Source organism: Malania oleifera, chromosome 12 (genome assembly GCF_029873635.1).
Source record: "Malania oleifera isolate guangnan ecotype guangnan chromosome 12, ASM2987363v1, whole genome shotgun sequence".
Lineage (NCBI taxonomy): Eukaryota > Viridiplantae > Streptophyta > Magnoliopsida > Santalales > Ximeniaceae > Malania > Malania oleifera.
Window position 1 is genome coordinate 42,802,882 of NC_080428.1, and position 16,018 is coordinate 42,818,899.

The following is a 16,018-nucleotide window of genomic DNA, read 5'->3' on the forward strand; positions in this document are numbered from 1 at the left end:
TTTGAACAATTTGGGTTGTGATGTATTTTTTTTAAATTACAAATTCCACTATTCAGGATTTTTCAAACAGCATAAAATGATTAGTGTTAAATAGTTTAATCAAATTCTAATGCTGCATTTAGGAGCATAGATTTTCAACCTTAAATTTAAATTTTGATGAATTTTTATTTAAAAAAATCAATATAATCTTGGATTATATTTTATTCCTCTAAAAAAAATAGACTAATCAATTTATAAAATGTAGGGTCATGATCATTGATCAACAGTTGACCAATTTTATTAAACCTTTTTTTGTCGTGCATTGTCAGCAAATTTATAATAATGACAATGAAGTGGGTGATGTGTAAAGATAAGCATGCCTGCCTTTTGCACAACCTGAAATTGTTATGAGCTTTTCTTTAATTCATTTGTTCTCTCTCTCTCTCTCCTAAGACTCTAATAAATATTCTTCTTACATTATTTGATAGCAACATTTGGATATAAAATTTAAAATTTTCATATTAAAATTGAACCTTCAGCTCCCATTTGTATCTGTGAAAAGAAAACAAAAATATTAAAGAATTCATATTTTTATGTTTGGTTATGAGGAAAAGTGAGAAAGAAAATAAATATATATAATTAATAAATAAAAACTTAATTTTGTATATAATTAATATTTAATTTTTTTATTTTAAATCATATTAAAATAAATTTTTATTTTTACTAATATTTATTTGAGGAAGAAAATGCAACAAAAATTAGTTTTCCTCCTTTTCTTTTCTTTCTTCAACTTCAAACGATCCGGAAGTGAAAAGACATAAAAAGCGTGGAGATGGGGCACTAAATTTTTGTAAGTAATTATAATTTTTTTGTACTCATTTCTCAAGATTTTATGAAAAAAAAATATTGAAGTATAAAAAATTACAATTGCTTAACTACATTTTCTAATGGGATATTATGAATTAATGGGGTATAATAATACACAATGAGTTGGAAAATAAAGATCGCCCACATAGAAATCATTCAATTGAATTATAAAGGACGAAAAAGATTATTACACTTTAATTATTTTTAAAAACAATTTAAATAAATACTTCCAATGCTTCACTTATCTATCATTGCTAGTAGTAGTAAATATAAATAATGAAATAAAAGAAACTTACTCTGGTGAATAAAATACATAAAAAAAGAACTTAACAATTAGGTATTTAAACACCAAGACAAACAACCTCCACTCAATATCCTTTTCCGAATTGATAATTGGCAACTCAAGTACATAAAAAACTAAATAAATAATAGCACTGATAGGTTTAGTTTACCAAATAATGCAATAGATATTCATGCAAGAGTCGCTATCAATGGTTCTCTGGAGTCGTCTCCTGAAATACTGTTAAAATATGTGTACAATGCCAACTGTACAGCTCCAAGAATGGTTCCTATTCCATTTGGGACCTGAAATGCAGACAAACAAAAGCACCATTGAAAACTACATAACATAAGAGATGTTGGATTTGAATGAGATGTAAGTAAAAAATTGTATTAAAATTTGTCCAAAACCCAAATTTAATGTCTGAAATCACATTTACAGGTCGATGAAAACTTGAACTGCAGATCTCACTACAATTTTATTTTTTTGGTCTTCTTTGTATGATTATATGGAATTACTAAAAGAACTATACTCATGGATCATGTGGGATACTTACATAAATGAAAGGATCATACTTCAGCATCCCATATGCAAAGAAGGAGAGGCTCATCAAGAAGGTTGATAAGGAAAGGTAAAATGGCATGTATTCAACACTCTTGGTTCGGATCACCAGATTCTGGCATGCAAATAAAATGTAAAACATGTTGAGATTGTAAGGAACTGATGAGCTAAGCTGTGGAGTGCAAGAATGCAGAGTTGAACCAAATGTTTTCCGAGAAACGCACAATTACAAATAGAGGAGAAGCAAACATTGACACGAGGGAAGCCATGCTCAAATACCCAACAAATATTTGCCGCATGTGAGGGTCGAGCAGTCTCATGCTCACAACTACTATGGCTGCAAATAATCCGAAAACCACTGCCAACAAGCCCGACATCTTCACCTACATGTGACAACGGTGGCACCATTGAGTCAACCTGTTGACAGCTTAAGTTCACAGAAGGGAAATCGAATATTTTTATGCAGTTATGCTAGCTTTGGGGAGAGCAAGTGTTTTCACCTTTTTTGCCTTCTCCGCAAATGCAATGAAGATGCTTATGTAGATTAACTGGAAAACTGCCCCAATTGAGTTGACAGTAGCAACCAATATGATCCCAGGCGACACGAGGGGCATGCCATACCAAAGGCATATCAAGCAGTTCAAAAGAGCATATATGTAGGGCAATCCCGAGAACTCTTCCGTCGACTGGTTTTTGATGATTCTCCTAAATGTTGGTCTGCAAGATGATGGAAAGGGGGAAATATGCTCAATGACATGGTGCAAGCTCCCAATCCTGGTTGATTCAGACTACCAGAGAAATCTGATGCAGCTCACAGTTTGTAGTTTTAAGACACAAAATGGCGATCATTTGGCGAGTAATTTGATTTGGTACTTGCCAGCATTGGAAGTTAGCTCAAATCACTGTGGAATAATAGTAATTTTCCTAAAGAAAATGCCGTACTCTATGTTTAGGAGAAGTTTTGGGTTTGGTTTGGTGCGAATTTGGACTAAATATGACATTAAATTATATTAAAATTTTCTAAATCCATCAATTGCAAATCTAAGACTCAAAATTTATGCTCCCAAAGGCAGCAGTGAGGAATTTGGATTCAGTGTTCTACTTCTATAAAATCTTTAAAGAACTTACATTGGTGACAGAAATAACACAAAAGCAAGGATGTTACCTGCAATTAAAAACATTAGTATTAGAACGATATTCAGTCTTGTTCATCACCGCCGCCTATTGAAAAACATGAACAGCAGTATCCTTCATTCTTACATGTTTTTTTCTTTTTTATTTTTTTGGAAATGGGTAAATTTTATTAAACTGAAACAGACCATATACAGCAACCCATCAACAAAGCTCAACAAGCACAGTAATCAATTGTCTAATCTCTAAACAGATGAAAGACACAAACAGCATCATACAAAAACCAAGTTGCAGTACCAAACCAAAGACCCCCCCACCCACCAACAAATTAAGTTCTTCAGCGTCATAGACTAAACCCATGAAATTCAGCTTTCATCTTGGAAATGAGTGATTCTGAAGTGGAGTTACTCATCCTCCATTCGGTGGCCGAGGAAACAATGGAAGGAAAGAAACAAAAGATTTTTTCTTCTTTTTTCATGTTGGATTGGCACGCTTGTGCCCACTTTTTTGGGGAACGTACATGTGAGGCACATTATAAGTTATTTTAACTTTACTTCTATTTCCCCCATTTTCTCAGCAACCAAACACGGCAGATTACATCTTTCAATTTAGAAAGCTTAATGAACCAAATACATCTATAGCCTATAGCAACTAACTGAATCAAACTAAAGGTTTCCCCCAGTAAATTGCACTTCTTCAGGAAAAGAATAAAAAAAAAGAAAAAGATAAAAAAGAGGGAGGGAACAGAAACTCAAAAAGATGAAATTTGGTATTGTAAAGATAAGAAAGAACCAAAAATAAAAAAATAAAAAGTAAATAGTGGGTTGAAATTAGAGGATCTGATAAAAAATAAATCATGGGTTGAATTCAATTTTTTACAGAATAAGATTGAAGCAGCCTCAGACAAAAGGAGGGAGAGGTTGAAGATGGGTACCGGCAACTCCAGCTGCATCGCTGCAAACTGAATGTGTTGAAAATAACCAAGCTGAACTCATCAATCAATCTTTATTCCGCTGTCGCAGACACCGACGCCAATCTCTCTTCACACCTCTTAAACACCAACAACTACATTAATGAACACAATTACAAAAACCCAAATAAGAACTCTCTCTCTCTCTCTCTCTCTCTCTCTCTCTATGTATGTCTAATTGTCTGTATATATATATATATATATCTCTTAATTTGCGCTGTACATTACCACATAATTTCCACGAGGTTTTCAAACCTGCGATTTGGGCCATCCTTTTTATTTATTAATTTTTTTTTTAATTTTAAAAAAGCTACACCCTCCTCCACCTCCGCTATATTTTGGGGGTGTTGCTGTCATATATAAATAAATAAATATATATATATATATATATATATATATATATATATATATATTTCTTACTATGTTAGATTCTTGGGAATATACACAGATACCCATGTCATTTTTTTTAGATATACATAAGAACCCTCTTTGATTTTGGCATGTGGAGAAACATACATGAAGGAATATATACCTAATTAAATTCATATTCTACATATTTTAATAACTAATTATATTTATATATGAAAATAAAAATAGTGTAAATCATTTGTGCATAAAAATATTCTTATCTTTTAGTAAAAAAAAAAACACTAAAAGCTTCTAAAAGCACAATTGTAAATCAATTTCTAGATAAAAACACACTAATTTTTGGAAGTAAATTTTTATAAAATCAATATCTAAAAGACTTAAATTTTTATATTATATATACAAGTATGGACAGTATAAATCATTTTATTTACAAAAATGTTCTTATCTTTTAAAAGTATTCTTTAAAAAGGTAAAATTTTATAATGTATATATATAAAGTAGATTCAACAAAAATTAGTTAACGTTACATTTAATTTTTTTTTTAAAAGTTAATGTTTGATTTAAAGAACAAACTTTCATTTCATTAAAAAAAGAGGATATACTAACATTATATAGATATCTATATCTATATTTATTTTCTAATAATAAATTAATGAAAGTACGAATATAATAAATCATTTTGAGGCAAAATATTTTATATTTTAAAAGCAATATAAATATTAATAGAAAAAATTCAACTAAAATTATATAAATTTATGTTTATTGTAGATATTTATGTGTTACAAATTTCAAAGGTTACGTTGCTTCCTAACCTTTAATCAATAAGGTCTCAACATTAGACAATGTGAAAGAAGGTTGAAGACATTCTTAAGAATGCAATTTTCTTGAAAGTAAACAATAGCTCTAGTTATTAAAGGAGAGTTTGGCTCCACTTCTTTGCCTCAACTACTCATTTTTAAAAGTAAAAGGTAAGCCCCTGTTTGGGAGTACTTAAAAAAAGTTTTTATTGTTGTAAATAAAATAAAGAGGAATACAAAAAAGTTTAGAACTATAGAAATTCAACTGTCTAGTTTTTCAGGAGTTAGATGTTACTAATCATCTTATTATCACATTTTGTTATAAAGCATGTTCTTGTATAGGCAAATACATTGGGATCCCAAAGGTTAACCACCTAATGAACCATTATGTGGGCATACCAAAGGTTGTAACCTATTATCTAAATAGTCATCCACATAAATATACATATTTTACAACACTTCCTTTTGGATGACTATACACTATGAATATGCCTCGTTAAAACTATCGCTAAGGAAAACCCTGTGGGTCAAAACCTTAATGAAACAAAAAGAGTACAATACTCATACTTTCCCTAAAAAAATACAATCGATTAAGAAATGTCCTTAAGTTGTCGCATTCCAATATTATGTACATGCTTCTTGAAAATTGAAGTTGACAATGCTTTTGTGAATAGATCTGCTGAGTTGTCATTTGAACAAATTTTGCAAATGTCAACATCTCCTTTCTTCAGAAGTTCAAAAGTGTAAAAGAACTTTAGTGAAATATGTTTAGTTCTATCACCTTTTATGTTCCCACCTTTGATTTGTGTTGTAACGCCCGTGCAACGCCCAAAACCCGCCACGTGGGGCCTGAAATGTTATGAGACCGGCACGCGTCTCTGATACCATTCACGCAGTGAAAATTATAAAATAACCTCAACAAAATATACCAGAATTCTATATTTACACATGCAGATCCACAATAATTACAACTTTGTTCTTCATATTACAAAACCTAAATAACGTATATATAACATAAAAACTAAAAACATATTCGTTCTGGTACCACTCACAAAACTACCCCGTCTTGGAGCTATCTAAGCTCGATCACCTAGATAACCTGAAAAGATTAAATCATCGACGGGGTGAGACACCTCTCAGTAAGGAAGAAATAATTTATAACAGTGTGTGACTGAAGTGTTTAATATATAATTAAAATATTCATACAATCGCATTTATGATCCACTAGTAGCCAGAATATCACGCTCATAATCATACAAGTAGATTCCCTTTACTCTAGTGCTAACACCAGTGCACTAACCTTCTCAGTAAGCCCTCGGGTTATGTATCTAGGTAAAGTCACCGAGAATAGGAAAGGTCACCCGCCTATACAAGTGGTTTCCCTCTACTCTAGTATCCACAATTAATTACCAGAGTATTCGCCTTTCTTAGCAAGCTCTCGGGTGGAGTAATATACTTTATCCTAAATACTTAATTAATTAAAGTCACACGTAGCCAACAACATTCGTTTCACATAACCCCACACATATATGCACATCACAACCAATCCACATAGGATAATCATACAGTCTTCAATCATACCCACACAGGGTCTACATCCACATATCATGTAATCGTCCACACAGGACTCTAACACACACATCATCCACTTCCACACAGGATTGGTTCACACAGGACTAACCAATCACACAGATTACACGGTCCACACAGGACAAACCAATCACACAGCATATATGTCCACATAGGACTGGTCCATATAGGACTAACCAATCACACAGATTACACGGTCCACACAGGACAAACCAATCACACAACATATATGTCCACAAAGGACTGATCCACATAGGACTAACCAAACCATATAGGTTACAAAACAAACACTCAGTTCATGGTAAATAGGTAAACAACCTCCTCATACCACTGCCAATGTTTACCTCCCAATATAAAAGCCCATATAACGACCTCCTCATACCACTGCCAACGCTATATCGCAATTTACATGAACCACAACACAAGTCAACATTAAACCAATCATTCAACACATCCATAGTTCTACCACAGTATAAACAACATCAGTATTCGCAATCAACTAGTATATTCAATCAAGCAGAAATCACAGCCAAACATTGCTCGCAATCTCAATGATTCATCATTCCACAATGCTCACAATCATTTAATTAACAAGAATGGTTTCAACCACATGATTTTTTCCAATATAATATATATATATATATATATATATATAATCAGTATTTTCAATACCAGCATGTTTTAGAAAATTATACCTGAATGTGTAGAAATTATAACTCAAATTAGTCGTTTAAAATTATTAAAAAGTTATTATAAAATATTTTCCCTTACCTGCTTCTCAGGATTCGACCTAAAATCAACAAAATGAGACCCTTTAGTCCAAAAATTTCAAATTCCTCAAATCTAAGAAAATACCCATATAATACACCCTAGGCTCCAAATACCTCAAAATAATGATAAAACCTTGAATTATTTCACTTACCCTGATTTTGAGATGTTTCCCAAACTTCTCAAATCAAAAATCCGCTCCGCCTATATTGTAGAGAATCTTTCCAAGAGTCTCAGGGTAGCTTCCGATCGTCGAACGAGCTAAATCTGGCCCGAAATCGAAGAGAGAAGGCAGAGGAGCTGTGGCTTAGAGAAAGAAAGTGAAGGAGAAGTAAGGTCTCGTCGACGAGCCTGAGAACACCACTCATGGACAAGACCGTGATCACGTCAACGAAATTCAGGTATTCAAAACCATCTCTCGGTAAACCCTTGTCGACGAAAAAATTGCAGTTCGTCGACGAGCTCCTACTTATTTCCTTTTCCAATTTATTTTCCCTTTTCTTATATTTTCCATTTTCCCTTATTATCCTTCTTATTATTTTAAATAGTTAAAATTTTTTGGGTCGTTACATTCTCCCCTCCTTAAAAGAGTTTCATCCTCGAAATTCATTAATCACCCATTTACACACCAAAAAGCTAACTAACCACATTCACAAACTTCAAACAATTCAAACATATGTAGCATCAAATCATGCAAAGTCAAACAACATTAACACACGTACTAACATAAACATATTACCTGGGCCTTTATTGTTTCCCTTCTCAGATGTAACCAATATATAGACACGCACCAAGGCACCGCCGCCGTGAGGCACCAGGTTGTTTCTTTGGTTCTGATTCGGAGCTGGTGCATTATTCGGAAGTTCTTGACATTCCCGATTTATGTGACCCTGTTTGCTGCATCTATAGCATACGACACTCCTACTCCGGCATTCGCCCTAATGCTGCTGATTACACCTAGGGCAATGGGAGCGTGACGAATCGCCCTATCGTCCCCGATCATTTCTTTCTGATCCCTGGCCTGCTGCATCTTTGTCTCCTATCCACGACCCTTGTCTGGAATTCGTTTGGGAACAAGGAGACGTAACCCTTTTCCTTCGTTCTGATGCCTCTGTACCTCTCTGCAAGCTTGACTCTACAATAGTAGATTTCTCCACCAACTTCGTGAAATCCTAAATCTGCAGACACGCCATATGCTCGTGAATCCTCTTATTCAGGCCCCTTTCAAACCACCTCGCCTTCTGATATTCATATGGAACCACAGAAGGTGCAAAACGAGATAGTTCTAGAAATTTAGCAGCATACTGCTGAACAGTGTGGCGCCCCTGAGTCAAGCTGAAAAATTCTTCCGCCTTCGCATTTCTAGTAGTGGCGGGAAAATATCGGTCACAGAAGACCTGCTTAAAGCGACCCTAGGTCATCGCTATAGATACTATGTAACGACCTGCTTAATTTCCATTTTTTTTTTTTATAACATAACATCCTACATGCTCTGACACCATAACATTATATTAAACCCAATCATTAACCTAAGCAGTAAGAAGTAGGATCAAATAAACATAACTACATATAATTATATACAATACAATACCAGAGTGCTAACATGATTTCCAAAATATACACATATCACTATTCCTAAAATATCCTAAACTATACTGAGATATACCAAAAATCCTCCACTATACTCACTTCACTGACAGGGCACTACTGAAGCCCCTCTATCTGCGAGCCTGGTTTGCTCGCCTACCTGGATCACCTGAAAAATAATTCAACAATGAGATGAGCCAACGCTCAGTAAGACGAAATATGTTATTACTAGGGTGTGGCAAATGAGCTACAATATCATGAAAATTTGTTTTCATATAATCATGTATAACTGAAAATGAAAGTACAACACAAGTAATAAAATACCCAACATTTTCTATGTTGCTTAACATAACAACATTATAGATTGCTATTCAAAATAATTCTAGTGTACATAGGTATGTCCCCTGAATCTATAAACCTGTATATATGTAATAGTAACTGAGAATTTTCCCTGTCGACACTGTGTGTCATGATTTAATCCCTCATGACAGGGTTGTGCGGCCCATAGGCGAGATTTACCCTGATTGGCCAACCAGGAATAAATCACTATACTCCATCGGTCTGATCTGCCCACCTCAACCCATATGTGATGGAGAGCCTACCACGTTAAGGGCCTAGGTGATCGACCTACCACGTATTATCTAAATAGGTGGTCGCACTCATAACGTAACATAATATCTGTAGGCAATGGTACCGTGTTCTGTAACCGCATAGTCCAATAGGGTTTGATACCATATAATGTATTTCTATATACAACTATTTGATTAACCATGATTCTGAAATAACCATAATAACCATGATGCTGCATAAACTGTAACTCATACGTCATAATACTGGGAACTATATAATCATAACACTGAAATTTGTATAATCATGGTGCTGAGATTCGTATAATCATAGTACTAAAATTCATAAAATCATGATACTGAAATTCGTAAAATCATGGTACTGAAATTCATAAAACATATCTTCGTAATATATATTCTTATTCACAAGCCACACCATACTTTAATACATAATTTTCATAATTAAATAAACTATATAACATTTCAAAACTTCCTAGCATAACATATTTCCCTTACCTGACTACTGAAAAGCCCCTATGGTATACTAGCCTAACACCCGCAGGGCCTCCTACACAACACCCTAAAAACAACATTTTTCAGAACATAATATTAGTATTTCTTCCCCTACATCATTTTTCTATAACTGTCATAAGGCCAAAAATAGACTAAAAGGCCTTAACCTGAATTTGGGATGAAATCCAACTTGATCCCACCGACGATACGTCCTAGTAAACTTGAAGAGAACTCCGTCAGGAACGTCATGGTGGCTTCAGATCTTCGATCCAGCGAGGAATAAGCCCAGAAACGAAGAGAAAAAGGAGAGGATCCGTGGGAGAGAGAGAGGAGTGTTGAAATGCGATAAAAGTCGAATTTTTAGTTATTTATAGGGCCAGATTTGTCGACGAGACACATCACTTCGTCGACAAATCCTTCAGTAAATTCGTTCACGAATCCTTGTATTCGTCGACAAAATTCAGGTTGCCCCAGAATTCCTGAAGACCTTCGTCGACGAAACCCTGTATTCATCGACGAAGCTTGGCAATTTCCTTGAAATTATTGTAATTATTATTATCTCCAAAGTGCGATGTTCGCGTTCGTTGACGAAGTCTACGGCCTCCTTCTGTTCTTGTTTCCATTTTCCTTCCTCTTTATTATTAAGATAATATTATTCTTTTGGTCACTACATACCGCTCGTTGTTCCTCCAATAGCTTCATTGCATGCCACCACCATTCAGCTTCATCGCCCAATTTGAAAGTGGCGAAAAGAACCTTCTACTCCTCTGTGCAGTTCAATACCGCCAGTATCTTTTCCATCTTTTGTGTCCACATATCATCCTTAATCGGGTCAGTGCCGCTCTCAAAAGATGAGGGTTTCGTACGAGTAAATTGGTCAATGGTGCAACTGTAACGCCCCAAACCCTTAAACCCGGGTCCAGTACGTTATGCCTAATAAAATCCTGATAGCATAGTTCATAATATACGCAGTGGAAAACATAAACATAATCTCCATATAACATAATACCAGAGTTTACTAATTCTAACTATAATCCATAATAAATCATCAATCACCTGTATTTCCATAAATCTACATAACTCCTAAAACAATTCAGTATTTTCACAATCATTCCTTACTCAACAACCTTAAAACATAAAAACACAAAACTTAAATATTTACATTTCCCAAAATTAACATAAAAATATACCCTTTTCTTTTTCTAATTCCCAATAATACTATAAAAACCTCGAGCTCTTAAAGCTTGATCTCGAAGAAATCCTGAAAAAGATGAATTCATATTCGAGTGAGACACATCTCAGTAAGGGAAGAAACCATATATTAAACACAGTGTATGACTAACATGAGGTATATAACAACATAATATTTAACATTTAAAAATCGTTAACACAATTTTTGAAATCATTCTCTATTCCTAATCAAACACATGCAAAAGATTTAACCCACGAGATTACCCGATGATAGGGGTGATTACCCGCCCATACAAGTAGCATCTCTATACTTTGATACCTAGGCAACCCAAAGGTCACAACTCAAGCATACTAGGGCACTCACCTTACTTAGTAAGCCCTCAAGTGATAAATTGATCTCGTACTCACACAGTTCAACAATAGCTTACCGGCAAATTCCCTAAGGATAGGGAAATCTACCCGCCCATATAAGTAGGTTTCCTCTATCCTAATACATTATGCAGCTACTACTACATCTGAAGTTACTAGCGCACTCGCCTTTCTCAGCAAGTCCTCAAGCAAAGAGTATGCCTTGCCCAATCGTGACATGTTCTACAAGCATAAATACTTCTAATATCATAATACATTGTTCTTTATGTCATTACTCAACTATTCACATATGTTCATGTTCATAACTTTAACATTCAATTTCATTTCACTTTAAGTGACACTTTCCCATTTTACATTGTTCACATTTCACATTTCATTTTCATTTCATTCATTTCCATTTTCATTTCATTTCATTACATACTCAGCATCTTTCAGCTGTTTTACCCAACATTTTTCAGTTGTCATACATTTACCCAACATTTTTCAGCTGTTTACATGGTTGACACACACAAATAACATAGTTCATATCATATTTTATTTTCAATGCATTACTTAACGTATGTCTCATACATTTAACATATATTTGCACAGAATTTACATTTACTCATACCATACAATTTAGTAATAAAATTCACACGTTGCCTGTAAAATAAGTCAACCAACATTTAACGTTTATATACCGAAAATACTTTTCATTTCTTACATAATTATCCTGAAAATATTTCTCACTTTCATCAGTTCATTTTCGCATATACGTATCTAATAAGCAACCCTAAACTTGGAAAAACATAATTTAAATAATTGGCATTTTAAGCTCATAATGAAACATATACACGTATATATAACACAATTCATTTTCCATTAAATTCATAAAAATTTTAATTTAATATATATTTTTCCTCTTACCTAGTTTCTTAAACTACGCCGACAGGGACTCCGGAAAAATTCCTACGGCGCTCACTCAGACCTTGAATCAAAATTTATAGTTCCATGTAATTAATCCTGAATAAAATATTATTTTAATATTTCCTAAACTCATAAATTTTAAATAAATAAATATACCCTTAAATATAGACAAATTACCAAATTTCTCAAATTTACCTTTCGCTTTGAAGTGGGGTTTAGAAAACCCCAATTGGAACTTTACTTATGTCAAAATGACGACAATCGCAACTAGGACCACGTGGTGGTACCCGATTGTCGATTTAATAGCATATTTAAAGAGAAATTGGAAAAATAGGGAAAAAATACCTTTCCCCAGGAGTAGTGCTTAAGCCGTCCCCACGACAAATCTGCTCTAGTAGATATGTCAGCAACGGAATCAGAAATCCAATGGCTCCTTCCGTTTCCCGATCCGCTGCAAATCCATCGAGAAATTGAGAGAGAGACGGAGACGGAGGCCAGCATGGCACGCAGCAGAATCTCAGGGGGGGGGGGTGCGGAGTCAAACTCTGTTTTTTTTTTTTTTTAAATCCACCCATCTGTTATACTTATATATATATATATATATATAATATTATAATAATATATTATATTATATTAATATATATTAATATGTTATGTTATGTAATTTAACTAATGATTAACATTACTTAGTTAATTACTTAATTTAATTAATTCAACTAAATATCATTTAGTTAATTTATTAATTCAATTAAATAATAATTAATTTAATTTAATTTAATTTAATTATTATTATTATTATTATTATTATTTTCATACTATTCCTTTTATCTGTTCATTTATTATTTTATTTATTATTCTTTTTTTCTAATTATTTTAATCATTTTAATTTTTCGAATCTTTACATTCTCCCCTCCTTAAGAAATTTCGTCCTTGAAATTTGTTACCCGATCTTTCATTTCCATAATTCTACGATTTACCATATCCCACACCATAATTCCAACAACACAATTATATACTTTAAATTCAATACACATCCAAGTTCTCCATATAAGAACCAATCCCACGGCTAAGAAACATCACCATCGATGGATTTACCATGGTTTTCTGAAACTGTCGACTGAATCAGAAAATCACAGAAGTTCGCCAAGGGATTTTTGCCTCCAAGCTATAAGACAAAATCCTATACTTTCCTACACCATACCTGCTTCTCAACACCTAACCTAACCTATCCATCTAACATACTCATCCTAACTAATTCATATACTCTAGTATAAATCATCTCTAACCTAATATTCTAACATTTCCATGTCCAGGCGATGTGAAATTAATCACACTTCCGGCTCGACATTGCTCTGATTCCATAATGTAACGCCCTGAACCCTTAAACCTGGGTCCGATACGTTATACCTAATAAAATCCTAATAGTTCATAGTTCATAATATACGTAGCGGAAAACATAAACATAATCTCCATATAACATAATACCAGAGTTTACTAATTTTAACTATAATCCATAATAAATCATCAATCACCTGCATTTCCATAAATCTACATAACTCCCAAAACAATTCAGTATTTTCACAATCATTCCTTACTCAACAGCCTTAAAACATAAAGACATAAAACTTAAATATTTACATTCTCCAAAGTTAACATAGAAATATACCCTTTTCTTTTTCTAATTCCCAATAATTCTATAAAAACCTCAAGCTCTGAAAGCTCGATCTCGAAGAAATCCTGAAAAAGATGAATTCACATTCGGGTAAGATATATTTCAGTAAGGGAAGAAATCATATATTAAACACAGCGTGTGGCTAACATGAGGTATATAACAACATAATATTTAACATTTAAAAATCGTTAACACAATTTTTGAAATCATTCTTTGTTCCTAATCAAACACATGTAAAAGATTTAACCCACGAGATTACCCGATGATAAGGGTGATTACCCGCCTATACAAGTAGCACCCCTCTGCTCCGATACCTAGGCAACCCAAAGGTCACAACTCAAGCACACCAGGGCACTCACCTTACTCAGTAAGCCCTCAAGTGATAAATTGATCTCATACTCACACAGTTCAACAATAGCTTACTGACAAAGGCCCTAAGGATAGGGAAATCTATCCGTCCATACAAGTAGGTTCCCTTTGCCCTAGTACGTTATACAACTACCGCTACATCTGAAGTTACTAGTACACTCGCTTTTCTCAGTAAGTCCTCAGGCGAAGAGTACACCCTGCCCAATCGTGACATGTTCTACAAGCATAGATACTTCTAATATCATAATACATTGTTGTTTATGTCATTACTCAACCATTCACATATGTTCATGTTCATAACTTTAACATTCCATTTCATTTCACTTTAAATGATTCTTTCCCATTTTACATTGTTCACATTTCACATTTCATTTTCGTTCCATTCATTTCCATTTTCATTTCATTTCATTACATACTCAGCATCGTTCAACTATTTTACCCAACATCTTTTTTGCTGTTTTACCCAGCATTTTTCAGTTGTCATACATTTACCCAGCATCTTTCAGCTGTCATACATTTACTCAACATCTTTCAGCTGTTCTACCCAACATCTTTCAGTTGTTTACATGGTTGACACACTCAAACAACATAATTCATATCATATTTTATTTTCAATGCATTACTTACTTAACCTATGTCTCATACATTTAACATATATTTGCACAGAATTTACATTTACTTATGCCACACAATTTAGCAATAAAATTCATACATTGCCTATAAAATAAGCCAACCAATATTTAATGTTTATATACCCAAAATACCTTTCATTTCTTACATAATTATCCTCAAAATATTTCTCACTTTCATCAGTTCATTTTCGCATATATGTATCTAATAAGCAGCCCTAAACTCTGAAAAACATAATTTAAATTGTTGGCATTGTAAGCCCATACCGAAACATATACACGTATATATAACACAATTCATTTTCTATTAAATTCATAAAAATTCTGATTTAATATATATTTTTTCCCTTACCTGGTTTCTTAAACTATGCTGACAGGGACTCCGGAAAAATACCTGCGGCGCTCACCCGGACCCTGAATCAAAATTTCTAGTTCTATGTAATTAATCTTGAATAAAATATTATTTTAATATTTCCTATACCCATAAATTCTAAATAAATAAATATACCATTAAATATAGCCAAATTACCAAATTTCCCAAATTTTACTCTCGCTTTGGAGTGGGGCCTAGAAAACCCCAATTGGAACTTTACTTATGTCAAAATGACGACAATCACGACTAGGACCACGTGGTGGTGCCCAATCGTCAATTTAATAGCATATTTAAAGAGAAATTGAAAAAATGGAAAAAAAAAAATACCTTTTCTCAGAAGTAGTGCCTAAGCTGTTCCCACGACAAATCTGCTCCAGTAGAAATGTCGACAGCGGAACCAGGAATCCAACGAAACCTTCCATTTCCCAATTCGCTGCGAATTCGTTGAGAAATTGAGAGAGAGAGAGAGAGATACGGAGACGGAGGTGAGCGTGGCACGCAGCAGAATCTCAGGGGGGGGGGGGGTGAGGG

The 16,018-nt window shown here is 33.8% G+C and overlaps 1 protein-coding gene across 1 annotated transcript; it reads right to left on the reverse strand.

The window, feature by feature from the left end:
* Positions 1 to 1,151: 1,151 nt before the first annotated feature.
* Positions 1,152 to 4,051, reverse strand: LOC131144645 (bidirectional sugar transporter SWEET2a-like). The gene is made up of 6 exons (XM_058093414.1): positions 3,753 to 4,051; positions 2,816 to 2,852; positions 2,188 to 2,404; positions 1,912 to 2,070; positions 1,683 to 1,802; positions 1,152 to 1,431 (listed from the first exon to the last, which is right to left on the reverse strand). The coding sequence occupies exons 1-6, from the start codon at positions 3,811 to 3,813 to the stop codon at positions 1,318 to 1,320; spliced, it is 708 nt and encodes a 235-aa protein (XP_057949397.1). The 5' UTR covers positions 3,814 to 4,051; the 3' UTR covers positions 1,152 to 1,317.
* Positions 4,052 to 16,018: the final 11,967 nt, after the last annotated feature.